The 14,435-nt window shown below is 29.2% G+C and overlaps 2 protein-coding genes across 2 annotated transcripts; one reads left to right on the forward strand and one right to left on the reverse strand.

The window, feature by feature from the left end:
* Positions 1 to 3,504: 3,504 nt before the first annotated feature.
* Positions 3,505 to 4,525, forward strand: LOC102597570 (uncharacterized). The gene has a single exon (XM_006355781.2). It carries the CDS (start codon positions 3,719 to 3,721, stop codon positions 4,166 to 4,168), a length of 450 nt encoding a protein of 149 aa, XP_006355843.1. The 5' UTR covers positions 3,505 to 3,718; the 3' UTR covers positions 4,169 to 4,525.
* Positions 4,526 to 7,922: 3,397 nt separating this feature from the next.
* Positions 7,923 to 9,141, reverse strand: LOC102604545 (uncharacterized). Its single transcript, XM_006355800.1, has 4 exons — positions 8,770 to 9,141; positions 8,608 to 8,660; positions 8,246 to 8,413; positions 7,923 to 8,151 (listed from the first exon to the last, which is right to left on the reverse strand). The coding sequence occupies exons 1-4, from the start codon at positions 9,139 to 9,141 to the stop codon at positions 7,923 to 7,925; spliced, it is 822 nt and encodes a 273-aa protein (XP_006355862.1).
* Positions 9,142 to 14,435: the final 5,294 nt, after the last annotated feature.

The raw sequence follows: 14,435 nt of genomic DNA on the forward strand, positions 1-14,435 counted from the left end.
ATTAACTTGAGTCAATGGATCCAAACAATGAATGGCTATAATGTTATATAGACTTTTGATCTCTCTGTATATGTTGTTTGACAATCTCGCCTCATGAACTAATTTTGAGATCCCTATCTTATGCGATGGTAAAAAGAAAAAAAGAGTATTAACTTGTATACTGCTTAATTTCTTATTTAGTCATCAAGTGAACCTTGACCAACTTTGTGATATTGAACTCAACCAATATTTTTATCTTGCTTCCAAATATCACAATAAAAGCTTGTAAATGTCCAACAAAACAGCCAAGTGGAAGGAGATCTTATAATTGTGCATTATTTTTTGGAAAGAAGGAAGAAAGCTTAATAAAATGGTTCTAATTATTTGGAAGAAAATTGAAATCTCAATAAATACACCCTACTAATTTAAGGTTACTCTTTCTATAAAATAACAACTACTTTGCTTTAGTCTCAAATAAATTGAGATTGATTATGTGACTTTTCATTGATCCTATTTCTCTAGTGGAAACATGGGTGGCTTTAGGGGATAGTGAGAGGTTCACTCGAATTCCTCAAGCAAACCTTACACGATATATATAAGATATTTTTTAAGGTTTTGTGTGTGTATATATATATATATATATATAACTATATATGTATAGATTTTGAGTTTCCTAAACATAAGATTAGATATTGCTTAGTGGTTGAGGAGATTCAAAATTCATGTTGAGGTTTCATCTAATAAACACTATTCCTTTCGTTTTATATTACTTGATCATTTTCCTTTTTTACATGCATATTAAGAAATCATAAATAAGAAGATGATTTTACTAATTCACCTCTTAAAAAGTTTCTTAAGAATTTTACAAACACATGTGAACACTTTAAAAAGGAATTAATTGCAAGGGTAATATAGGAAACATTTAATTAATGCTTTCTTGATTTAGTAAATCAAACAAATAATACGAAATAACTATTTTTAATAAGATGATCAAATAATATGAGACGGAAGAAATATATTTCTATTTTAAAACCCTTTTAGTGAAAAATGTAAATTCACCACTTAGTAGTGCCATGCTTGAATAATGGAACTAATTAAATACAAATGCATGGGATAGTGGCCAAATTCATGCGCTTCCTGAAAACAATTTAGTTTTTAATGATTGAAGCTAGTGTATTAATTATTTCAAACTTTGACATCATTGATTACAGGTGATGATTGTATTAATTATTTCTTAAACATCCCTTTTTATTTATTAAATTTTGATTTGAAACACCTATTAAAAATAATAATGATTGATATAGTGAGTTTATAACTTTATTTTTATAAATTTATAGTCTTAAATATAATTACACTATATTTTTCATAGACATTAATCAATGTTAATAATTGAGAGTATAATAGGATGAAAAAAATTTGTTATCCCTTGATTTGTCAAAAAGTGACAAGTGAACAGAAAAATCAAATTAGGAAAATATTTGACCAGTAAATAGGAATGGAAGGAGTACTTATCTTCAATCAAATATTCATTCCTTTTTGTTTGTTTAAGCCATAGAAGTCGGTTTAGTAATTATTCCCTTTATTCCATATTAAGTAAATTTGTGAGGTAGCGTATACCTATTAAGAAAAATATTTTAGGACATAATTTAAATTTATTTTTCACTGTTGTCTTTTATAAAACCATAAATATAACTTTGTAAATTATGTAATTTATTTCCTAGAAAATATAAAACTTCACTAAAGAAAAAGGCATTATGAAAAAAGTTTCAAACATCCATTTTAAACTTTGAACAAATCAATTATTTTGAACAATGAAAAAAATCCTTGAAAATTTGAAATGGAGTATTGAATATACATTGAGAAACAAAATTAGTAGGAAATATATATGGGTTAGAGGCACAACCTAAATAAACTAATCTTAAAAGGAAAAAATTAAAGAAAAAAAATATGAAAGTGCATTTACTAATGGGAAATGATTAAATTTATTTGTGAAATTGAATTATTTCTCATATGATCTAATATTATTTATGCGGTGCGCAAATGTGTGGACGTACGTAGGGATAAGACAAAAGAAGAATCATAAAAGAGGAAGCGGATTTTGTGCTTAGGATATAGTTTTATAATACGATGATGATGACAAACTTGAAGAATATTAAATGCTCTATTAGTTGGTGGTTGCATAAAATAGGGAGATATATCAGGAAATTATACCTATGTCCTTCCAAGTGTTTGATTTTAAAATTTAAAATTTTTGTTATTAAAATATTTAAAAAATGACTTTAACTTGAAATAATTTATGTTGTCCATTATGGGGTTGTTTGGTGTGAAGGATAACTTAAAATAGTCCTGGGAATAAATTATAGTGCAACTTAATTTGTTGTTTGGTTGGCAAGTTCGGGATAACTTATCTCGAGATTAATAATTAGTACTGGGATAAGTTATCCCTTCCTATGGGTGGTATAGTAATCCTAGGATAACTTATCCCGGAATAAAATGACTAAATGACAAAAATGTCCCTTTGAACACTTTTTATACATTACTTTTCACATCCATGAAGGGTATTTTTGTAAACTTATATGGTGTTTTTAAGATTTATTATTTTGAATACAATAAACCAAACATTCAATAAAAAATAATTTTAGCATAACTTATCCTATCATAACTTGAATTCAAACCAAACGACTCCATAGAGGTAGAATTTATGATCAATTGAATATGCTCATTATTTTGAAATATCTGACTTTAACTTGTTAGTATATTTTTACTTTTGGAGAGTGAAGTTACTTTGAATTTTGACTTATATTTTAATATTTCCTCGATTCAATAATAATTGTTTACGATTGACTTGACATATGAATTAAAAATTAGTAAATGATATGAGTACTTTTATCAATTCACCTCTATTAAATATAAGTTATCTAAACATTGAAAAATGAATAATATTTAATAGTAAGGGTAAAATAGATACAAAATAATAAATGGAATTTTTTTTTTGGCCAGAATGATATTTTACCTTTTTAAACATTTTTATCCTTTTAACTTTAATACCTTTTAACTAAAAAATGGAAAAAAGATCGGTTTGTTTTAAAATAAAAAAAATATTATAGTTTTTTTTAATTTTCTGGCCAAATTCTAGCCAAATTTTCTGGTCCTATAGCACTTCCATAATAAATTATTCATCAATTGTATAAACTAAACAAATATTGTTAAATATCCCAAAATAGTATAGTGGACAAGTACGAAATAAATAATTGATACTTTCTTCGTCCAACAATAGTTGTCCACTATATTATTTTGGGATGTCTAACAATAATGGTCCACTTTATAAAAATAATAGATAATTTTTAATTTCTAGTTTATCATTTTCATTAGTTATAATCGTTTCCATATTATATTTTTCAAAATATTATATTTAAAATATAAAATAAAATTACTCTACTATTAATAATTTCTTAATAAATGTATACAATAGGGGCGTGGGAGATATTAATTTAATTTAGCTTCAAATCTGGAGAAATAAAATTAGGATCACCGTCTTTTTACACAGTACTTACACAATCCATTAATGTCCCGTGAAAAATACAGGTAACGAATTAACCATAAACCTGCGCCCCCATTAAATATTCTTCTCATTATCTTCCAACTCCCTCTCCTATTTTTTTTATAAAAACCAAATTTCATTGCCTTGTTTTTCTGCTCAATTCCATATTATCTTTTTAATTTTCCAAAACTAAAAAAAATGGAAGGAGGACTATCAGTATCAACACCAAGCTTGTACAGTGGATTAAAATGTTACTGGAAGAGGAGGAGAAGAGGAGGGTATGAGAGGCTAAACGGGTCGGGTTGGAGGAGGAAGAATCGGGTTGGGTTGGGGAGAGGAAGGTTCTGGAAGATAAATCTAAAGCCGAGGCTGAATCTGAAGCTCCGGCGATTTTCGCCGAAGAAATTGTTATTGAATATGCGGGATGCGTATGTGAATATGATGATGAAGATTGCTAATTCGAGATGTATGAGTAGTGGGATTGGTGGTGGATTCGGAACGAGGCAATTGAAAGAGTATGATGAGAAGATGCTCGTCGAGATTTACAAGTCCATGATTATTGCGCAGGGACAGTTAGTTGCTCGCGATGGTGTTGGTGTTACTGCTGGTGCTGTAAAATTTGGCACTCCAATTCTGTGCCAACGGTAATTGACAAACAATGGAGTTTGAGCAACAATAGTGGAGTGGGGTATACACTAAAAAGATTACCCAAGGTCCTAACAAGAAAAGAAAAGAATGGGGTAACAACTATCCACAAATCAATAAATATATATATTTTTTTCATATGGTGTCTGATTTTGTAAAATTTCAAATAAGTTTGGTACGGATTATGTATTTATATTTAAAAAGTTCCTTAGTTGAAAGAGTATGATGAGAAGGTGCTTGTGGAAAATTACAAGTCCATGATTCCTCGAGATGGTGTTACGTTGGTGCTGGTTTACAAAATTTGGCACTCAAATTATGTGTCAACGATAAGTCCATAATTTACAAACAACAATAATAACATATTTGTATAGTTCTACACATGAAAATATAAAGGAAGGGTAGGGTATGTCAGTCTTATCCCCGACTTTATGTGAGGAAGGGGTTATTTTTCTTTGCTTCTTGGCTCAACAAAATCAACCAATGATAATTAACCTCATAAGATAAAAATCAATAAATGCTTTTCTTTTTGGTTTCAACTTTATATTGTAATTAAAAGTTTGCTTAATATATATAAATAGTTTATGATAAACTTTGTGTTTTAAATCAAATTATGTCGAAAAGTCTATTTTGGAGATAAATATTTCTCACAAAAGATGTTTTTAATTGTTAGGACTCAAAATTCAAGACCATTGATTAAGGCCCCGTTTGGCCATGCGATATGGAATCATGATATGATATCTTGAGATGAAATTGAAGTTTTGTTTGGACATGTCATATGGAATTTTTGTGTTGTATGTTTTTTCATAAACATAAAAATCTCATAAGTTGTAAAACTATTAAAATAGCCTCAATTGTTTATTCAATCTTATCAAATAAACAAAAATTTATAAAATCGCATAATAAATTATTACAAAGTTATTTGTTCTCCACTTAAGTAATTGTTTCATCTAACTTTAATTTAATAAAAAATTAAACATAAATTGTAGTGTACTAGTCTTTAATATAATCCTCCCACATAGTATATACAATTTCCTCACGTTGAACTTGCATTTTTTCGATCATGTGACCGAGAAGACGAACCAACATTGTTACTTTGAGCCATTTGTTGGTCAATATCATCTGCAACTATATTTCCATGCTCATAAACTATAAATATTTCATTAGTACTTTGGTATTCTCGCAAATAATTACGTAACACTACACAAGCTATGACAATTTTCACTTGTGTATCAATATCATAACGGTTCATGCCTTGTTTCAGTATTCTAAATCTAGTTTTCCAAGCTCCAAAAGTTCGTTCAATCACATTGCGCAGAGATGAATGCCTTTAATTAAATAGTTCTTTGGCATTTTGAGGCTTTCTTTCACTTCCTCGGTAATCTTGCAAATGATAGCGTAGTCTTTTGTATGGAGCTAAAAGTCATTTTGCGTTTCAGAAACCAACATCAACAACATAATATTTATCTACCAACAAACATTTTATAAAGAATTACTAAAAGCATATGTGACGTAAATGAGACAGTTTTGTGTAAATAAATAATATTTATTCTAAGGATGTAATTTAAAGTTACCATGTGGCGAAAATGGAAATTGTAACGTTGGTTCAACAAGTGCATTCTCAAGTACTTTACTATCATGTGTAGTATCTTTCCAACCAACAACAACAAAGGTAAATTGCATATCAAAATTATAAGCACATAAGACATTTTGTGATGTTCTTCTTTTGCGATTACGATATAATTGTTGCACCGCTTTAGGAGCCTCTTTTCTATATATGTTCCATCAATTGCACCAACACAATCCTACCAAATAAAAAATACATCAATATTAGTTTAGTGAACATAAAATAAATTGGAAGCATTATAGAATGCATTTCATAAAATAATGTTTGTAAGAGTAATAAAAATAGTGCTTTCAAGACAATGCAAAGTCATAAAATAAATATTATCTCTTTAAACAATGTTGATAGGTATAACTATAGTTGTAATAAATACAAAACGGTAGAAGTAATAATTAAGTGTTGGAGTAAATGAACAGAACAAATTTATTACTCAACAATCGGTTGGTGTGTGTTAAAGTGATTATATGTTGGTGAGAATAATAAATTTTAAAAGTAATGATGTGATTATAAATTTTATTTACATATGAAATAAATGGTTAATAGATATAAATGTGGAGTTGTTTTAACAAAATATAAACTTGTGAATTAATTTTGTATTAAAATATCTCAAATCATGATATGGAATTATATATGATATGGAATTCCCAGATAATTCCATATCATGGTTTTTGGAGAATATGGAATCATGAGATGGAATCAGCGTAAAATCGCATATCTAAACGCTGATTCCATCTCACGATACCATATCGTGATATGGTATCGCATGGCCAAACACCTACTAAGAATAGACGTAAGTAAACCTACAAGTGTAACCAAATAAGTTTTGTAAGATTTTCTATGTAGTCGAACAAATTCTATGGAGTTATTATTGTATATTAATTTAAAAATATTGTAAATACTCGTAAATTTTAAATGTTGATTTCAACAAAAAAGACGAAAGAGTATTTATCCATAATAGAATCCATAAATATTGACCTCACAAAGTCCACTATAATTCCCAAGGCGACTGTTAACTATCAGCCTAATTATTCGATTTTGTGAAAGGGAAATTGCTTTCACAGGTGTTATAGACGTATCCGGAATATAATAGACTTGTCATTTTGAATGAGAGTTATTTAACACAAATTCTCAACTAGCCATACAAGGAACACCACAAAACACTTAACACAGGGAGTATTTACTTTTGTCCTCATCAAAATCTAATCTTGGCTCAAAAAAGTTGTTTCTTTGTCTCTATCTGTGTCTGTTTGGTAAATCTTGTTGTTATGTATTTGGAAGGACTGGTAGATGGTCCTGTTTAGGGAGTTGTCAGACAATGGCTGTGTGGAGAAACACTTGGGAAACTAGAAATATAGCATTGGAAGGAAGTCAAACAGGTGAGGCTAGTGTTACTGCACAGGAGAGGGTGATAGTGAGCCTGGACTTGGTTTGTTTGCCCTGCCTTTGTCCATCATTAGGCCTATTCAATATTGACACTTCAATCCAAACTTGTTAGTCCATACTATGAATTTTCAATCTCCTTTTTGTTTGATTTGGACCTATTTGCATTCCTTACTCAAAACTATACACTTCTGCCTAATGTTTAGTGTACCATTAAGACTAAGTTTAATCTCAACATGTAACAAGCACCATCTAGCAGAAACGGGGCCAAATGCCCCTCGAAAAGGAGAAAAGAAAGGAGTGGAAATGTCACAACAACAGGTGGATCGAATTCGTGAAGAGCTTTCTTGTGCTGTAATAGTCTCAGTTCATTCTTCACCATTTTCATCTATCAGTTAGGAGGTACCAAAATGTCCTAATCTTGTTGTTTTAAACAAGTCATTTGGAAAGTCAAACCTCAGAGTCGTATGGCCAGTCCACGAGAATTTGGTAAACTTGTTTTTCAACTACTTTTCACTTTTGAAGTTGTATGTAAAGTACATTCAAACATGAACAATATTATTCTCTTCTACATGAAATCTATCGCCAAACGCCTTCTATAAAAGACAACTATATCTGGTTAAGGTACTTGATATAATGAGGCTAGAACAACAAAGCAGTCAGCTATATATGTAAGTGAATTTAAAAAAGCAAAATAGTCACAAGGAAAGACTCTTTCCTGAAGATCAAACACTGATTTGAATTGGAATTTTGGTTTCAGGCTGATCCATGTGAGACCTGTTTAATCATAAGTACTCTTCTTCTTCGACCAATCCACTTTGTCATGCATGTAGCATCACCTGAAACTACTTTATAACCCGCATTTGTATACAAACGTTGAGCACCAAAATCATCCTCATTAACCCTTAGGACTAGATATTCAAACCCCCAAAATCTTGCAAGAACATCACAAGCCTTGAGCAACGCAGTTGCAACTTTCTGCCTCCTGCAATTTTAGGTCTGTGTTAGCATAAAAGGCACACATAACTCATCTCTACATTCATTTAACATAGGAATTAATATCCGATTGAATCGTGAACCTGAATTTGTTCAATACAGCAATCCCAGAAATATAGATATATTCTGTTCCTCCCGGAAGGTACTGAAGAACATCATCATCGCTATATACTGTAGCATCAACCACTCCTACAACTTGTTGTTTTACCTCAGGGGTGTCAGTTGAGGCCTCCGCAACTAAACATGCATACCTGTTTAGTCAATTATTTCAGAAACTGATAATAATGATATGAGCTTGATTAGAAATGATGGAGACCATCATATCTAAATTAGATATTGTTCATAATGCAGTTAGATTTTCTTGTTTGTGACTGAAGCATAGTTTAGATTTTTTCAACAAGAAGGAGAGAACTGTATAACAGAAGAGAAAATAAATGATTTTTACCTGTCTGGTTTATAATTCTTCAGTTTGTATACAAGTCTTGAAAGTTGTTCATCCTACATAACAGAGAACAATATATGATCATCATTCTGTTTTTCCTAAAATGATGCTAGAAACAGAGAGAAAAAAGAAAATAAAGAATGGGGAAGATGAAAAATCAAGAACCTGAAAGAGTAAGTACTTGGAGAAGGGAATAGGTTGAGAGAAGGCTTTAGCTCGAACGACAGCAACTTCCCTCATCATCTCTTGTTCAGTAGTCTCATTCATTCTTGTGACTTTCCATCCATTCTCATTCACTAATTCATATTGATGATCTCCTCTTTGTGACTTGATCTTCCTCGCAGACGCTGATGAAACTGGAAAAGAAGTAGTTGTGCTGGTGCAACATTGTTCAGTCATTGGAGAAGGGAACAGGTACTTTGATCTCCAATTACAAAAAGTTATTCTGCCTCTGTTAATTGAAAGTTGTTTGCATGTACCATCTTTCTTCAATGTTGTTGAAATACTAGTGGGTTGCCATTGACATTGCGCGGCCATTTCTTTTTTCATAACTCTCAAAACTCATCCTTGTGGGGTTCCGTTATTTCAGTTAGTGATGCTTTTATACTCTTCTCATTCCAATTCCTTCTGTTTTCTCTTTTTCTTTTTGGGTCGAGGCTTCCATGAAATATTACACACAATTATAGTACAGGTTGAATTCTCTTAGTTTTTTTTTTGGTGTGTGTTTACCTTTTTTAAAAATTATTGTGAAAATTCTTGTTCCGTCAATGGAAACAGACTGTCAACCTTGCAAGGTAGGGGTAATGTGTAAGGATACACAACCCAGCTCCTCTCAGACCTCACTTATGAAATTAAACTGGATATATGGTTGTTATTATGTATATTTAGGAAATGGGTGTATTTTTATATAGTTATTTGATTAATTGGACTAAAAGTGAGATAAATAGATTATTATAATATTAAGGGTGTGTGAGGTATGAAGAAAAATATTTTTCGAGGAAAATAGGTTATGTTTGTTTGGTCCACAGAACGAGATTCAACTTCCAACATTAAGTTGCTTGTCCTGAGTAGCTTAGAGTTGTTGGTAGTTAGCTGATTAGTGATAGGTTTAATTTCTATTTGGGGAGAATTTTTTTAGTTATGGTTTCTTTTTTGTCGTTTTTTCTTTGTACATTGTTAAATAGATTTTGGACCTAATTCCAATACCAAAAACTAGCTCATAATGGATCGAGTTTTGCTCAAATTAATAAAAGGAAACCAATTAACCTCATCTTATTTTATGTGGGAGTCAACACCCTCCCGTATGCCCAAGATTGGATATCTTGGACTGTGGATAAAATATGATAGGGCCCAACATTGGACAAATGATGATATGAAATGAATCTGACTTTAATATCATGTTAAATAAATCTTAAATAGAACTTACACTCCAAAAACTAACTCAAATTTATATCAGGAAATCAATATAATTTATCAAGTATAATGATTGTATTTTGAATTCAATATTAATTATCCTTGCAAGTTGCAATCTTTCTATCAATTGTACATCATCCATCAATACCTTATACTAATAATGGAAAAGACGCATAAACAAAAGGGACAATTATATATCAATAGTAGATAGTAAAAACAGTACCATACTAATATATTGTGTTTTTTAAAGTATATTTTTCTTTATCGTCTATTTATCGTTGTCATAATTTACAATTATTAATTTTTACATGACGTTGTAATTATTGTAATCCCTACTATATGCATGTATTTGAATATGTTGTTGAGAAAGATCATTTGTGGCACAAACTGACACCTGTTTACAAATCAACAATAGAACAAATACATTCAATACGAAACCTCAAAGAATCAAATTAAAGGAATAGTCAATTACTCCCTATTAAGTGAGTTATTTAAGCATCGTGCATTGATTTGACATAAATTAATTATGAACTACTTTAAAAAAAAATATGTGGTCTAAAATAAACATGAAATATTTTATTAAAAAATTAAATTCTTTTTAATTATAAAAATATAATTTTTTTTTTTTGAACAAGTAATAAAAGATAGTTTGTCATAAATTAAAAGAGAAGAGTAATAAACATACAGTATATATTTTGAGTGTGAATTGTGATGTTCTTCTAATGACATACCTGATATATTGTGTATTGACTTGTCAACATCATTCATCCTTGAAATAGATATTCATCAGGGTAGATCTATTTGGACTATCAGTTTTAGTGGATTTTTTTCTAGTAAAATAGCTTGGCACACAGTTAGAAAGCACAAAAATAGAGTTAATATCCTAAAATGTCACTCAACTATTAGAATTGATGTAACAAAGTCGTTAAACTTTGCTTTGTATCCAAAAAATCATTCAATTTAAGGTTTTTATTTTCCAAAATCACTCAACCAAATTTTATCATTAAAAGAAAATCTAACATGATAAAATGAATTATTTTTGTATGTATTGAAGCATAAAACGCATAAATAAATAAAATTAAAGAAAATCCATTATACCTCTTCTCGCTTTCTTTTTCTATTTCCACAAAAATTCTCATAAAAGATGGCCTTCGGAAGATTCTTTAATATTGTCCATGTTAAAATTCTTCTTAAACAATGGACTCACATAAATGGACAACTAAATTTATATAAGATAATATTAATAACCTTACAATTTAACTTTTGATTAAGATTGGAGTCAGAGATTTCATGTTAGCATATATGTTCATAAAATGTGTTTACTGTTATATTTTTTCTTTTTTCTTTTCATAATATTTAGGCAAATTAAACCCTCATACTTTGTAAGAAGAAAGTCATTATTTAAGAAGAATAACATGAATAATCTGAAATTTTTTCGAAGGTCTCTTTTTGGTGAATAAATTAAAGAAACACACAAAAAGAAGAAGTTGAACAACAATTTATAAAAGAAACGGAGACGTGAAATTTAACAGAAAATCTAAATTCATACATTATAATTGCACAAAATAAACTGTAAATTTTTTGAGGGCACATAACAAAATCCCAAAGGAAAGCACGATACCTTTTTAATCCAAGTAATTTTTCTCCAAGAAGAAGTGTAAATGGTTTTTCTTTTAATTTTATTTATTTACAAAAACAATTCATTTTATCATGTTAGATTTCTTTTTTAATGATAAAAATCTTAAGTTGAGTGATATAAAACAAAGTTCAATGACTTTATTACATCAATTCTAATAGTTGAGTGACCTTTTAAGATATTAACTCCACAAAAATACTTCCTTCATTGTTAGGATGATCTGGTAAAAATTACAACTTTCCTTTTGTTATGCTCCATAATAAACTTTCCAGAGATGATAAGCTTAAAGTTATCCATTTGTTCTTGTTGTAGTAATCATAGTCAGGAGACTATGAACCATTTATTTTGTGCAAGTGTAGATGTTGTGTCAGATATGACAACATCAACATGTATATTATTCACCAAACTTGTAAATATATATTTTCCACTAACTGGTTGGTTGAAGTTGTCCTTCCCTACTTTTTGGAATGGAATCTGACACTATATTGGCATACTAGCCAAGTTATTTATTGGAATAAGCTTTTAAATAGTTTCTTAAAACTCAATGTTAATGGATATTTGGGAAGCTCAGGTATCTTGAGGGCTTGTACAGATTTTTATGGTCATTTCAGCTACAACCTAGAGCCATCAAACTTAATTTGCATTTATAAACAATTTTTGTGGAAACTGACTGACTCTCAAGTGATTAACAACAAAATAAAAGCATCCTCAAATTCTGAAAATATATTAGTTAACATGTTTTTCAAATAAAATAATCCCTTGAAATAATAGGGATTCATTTAAATCCGGCAAGAATATGATGTCTCTGTATATCTAAAAAAACGACTTTCGATATTTATTGTTAATACAAATTTTCTAAGATTTATATAAGATAAAACCTATATTTACTTGTAGTATTGTTTTACAACAAACAAATAATTGAAACTCACCAAGACTAAAATTTAGTTCAAATAATCTATTTTCGAACGAGATTTTGAATATGTGAAATATACAATAAAATTTAGTATATGTAATTAAGTGAATTTTATAGGAAATAATATTATCGATCGATATTCTATATGTTCAGTCAAAACGTGCAAGGAGAAAAAGGATTTTCGAACCTAAACCTTCAAGTGTATAGTGATTATTTATGTATATAAAAACATATAATAATAAAAATAAAGGGCTAAAATTAAGTTATATAGTACCCAAATTGACAGCTTGTAGTTTGGTTGGATTCCTTCTACTATACTCAAGTTTTATGGCCCCTTTATTCATTAGAAAATGAAAAGAAATTAGAATAATTATTAATTAAAGAAAAGTTTATATGGAGTGCCATGGTTTTCATGATCATGTTACAAGGAATAAAATGAGGACCACCTGTTTTTTTTTTTTTAGATAATAAAAAGTGAAAGACACAACCCATGCTGCCATTCTCTCCACTTCCAATAATATTATATCGATAATGATTAAAATCTCTTCACTCTTAATCAAAAGTTTCAACTTTTCGTATTAATTTTCTCCTTATACATCTAAGTTTCACATGATCAATCATTTTCCCGGCTTATGTGGAAGTTAACAATGTGACATGCACCCACATCGTCCTAATATTTATGATTACGAAAATTGACATGCTATTTTTTTTCCGAGTATTTACGCCTTTAAGGTTTGATACTATTATTTCACCGTTTATTTCAAAAATATTCTTTAACATACCGTCATATTGTCCACCTCAGTCTACACGATATTTCCAAAAGGCTTTATCTTTAGACAATAAACCTAGTTGTGACACACTATTATTTCGTTGTCTTTCATTTTTCCAGCTACTAATATTAAATTTTGTTTGTATAATATGAATCTAAATTTGTTATACTCTGTAAATTCCCAATATTGAATTGTTAAATCAATTGGAACCAAAAAAAAGAAGAAGATTGCATACTAATAAATCACAGTTTCACTTTTCTCTCTGATTTTGCCTTGGGATTACTCAAACCTTTATCTTATTTATGGCCAACTCAAAAGTCAAAAGGAACTCAATATTATGATGAGATGGATATATATAAAACAGTAATTTTTATATTTAAAGATTTATCAAATTATAAATTCACTTTTGGAACTCAGTAACTTTAATTTAAACTCTATATATTTAATTTATTGAGAAATTCACTAACGATATATATATATGAATTTTAATCCAAAACTCTTAAATTTAAATACTAAATCCATTTCAATAATTGGTTTTATGATTATTTTTCAGTAAAGGATCATATTTACTTCTTTACGATAAAATATCTGATATGTTTTTTTCAACAAATATATATTTGAGAGTAATATTTATCCCTCACCTGTTAAAATACATATATTTATCCTTCATCCATTAAAATTTTATTTTTAGCTTTAAAAAATCCCATGTTATACTTTTATTATTGAACAGAAAAACCAGCCTAATTTTTAATATAATCATTTATGAGGTGAATTGATATATATGCAAGAGATCAATGATGTTTTAAATTCAGCTAACAAGAATTGACAGAATCATATATTTTGTCATTTTACCAATAAACTTCATTAGTCAAAAGTGGTGAATGAGTTTTTTACTTTTTTAATATATGATTTTATTCATGTCATAGAACATGGTTTTGTCTGCAATGTACTTTGCTCTCATTATGATTTATAATGATTTTACCCTTTTCACTTTTCAGTGCACCAATACATTTTCAATTTAATTTTTCTCGTTTTTTTCTCTTTTTTTTTTCTGTGTGCAATGGGGTTGTGTGATTCTTAAATAAACATTAATTATTTT

Source organism: Solanum tuberosum, unplaced genomic scaffold (genome assembly GCF_000226075.1).
Source record: "Solanum tuberosum cultivar DM 1-3 516 R44 unplaced genomic scaffold, SolTub_3.0 scf00208, whole genome shotgun sequence".
Lineage (NCBI taxonomy): Eukaryota > Viridiplantae > Streptophyta > Magnoliopsida > Solanales > Solanaceae > Solanum > Solanum tuberosum.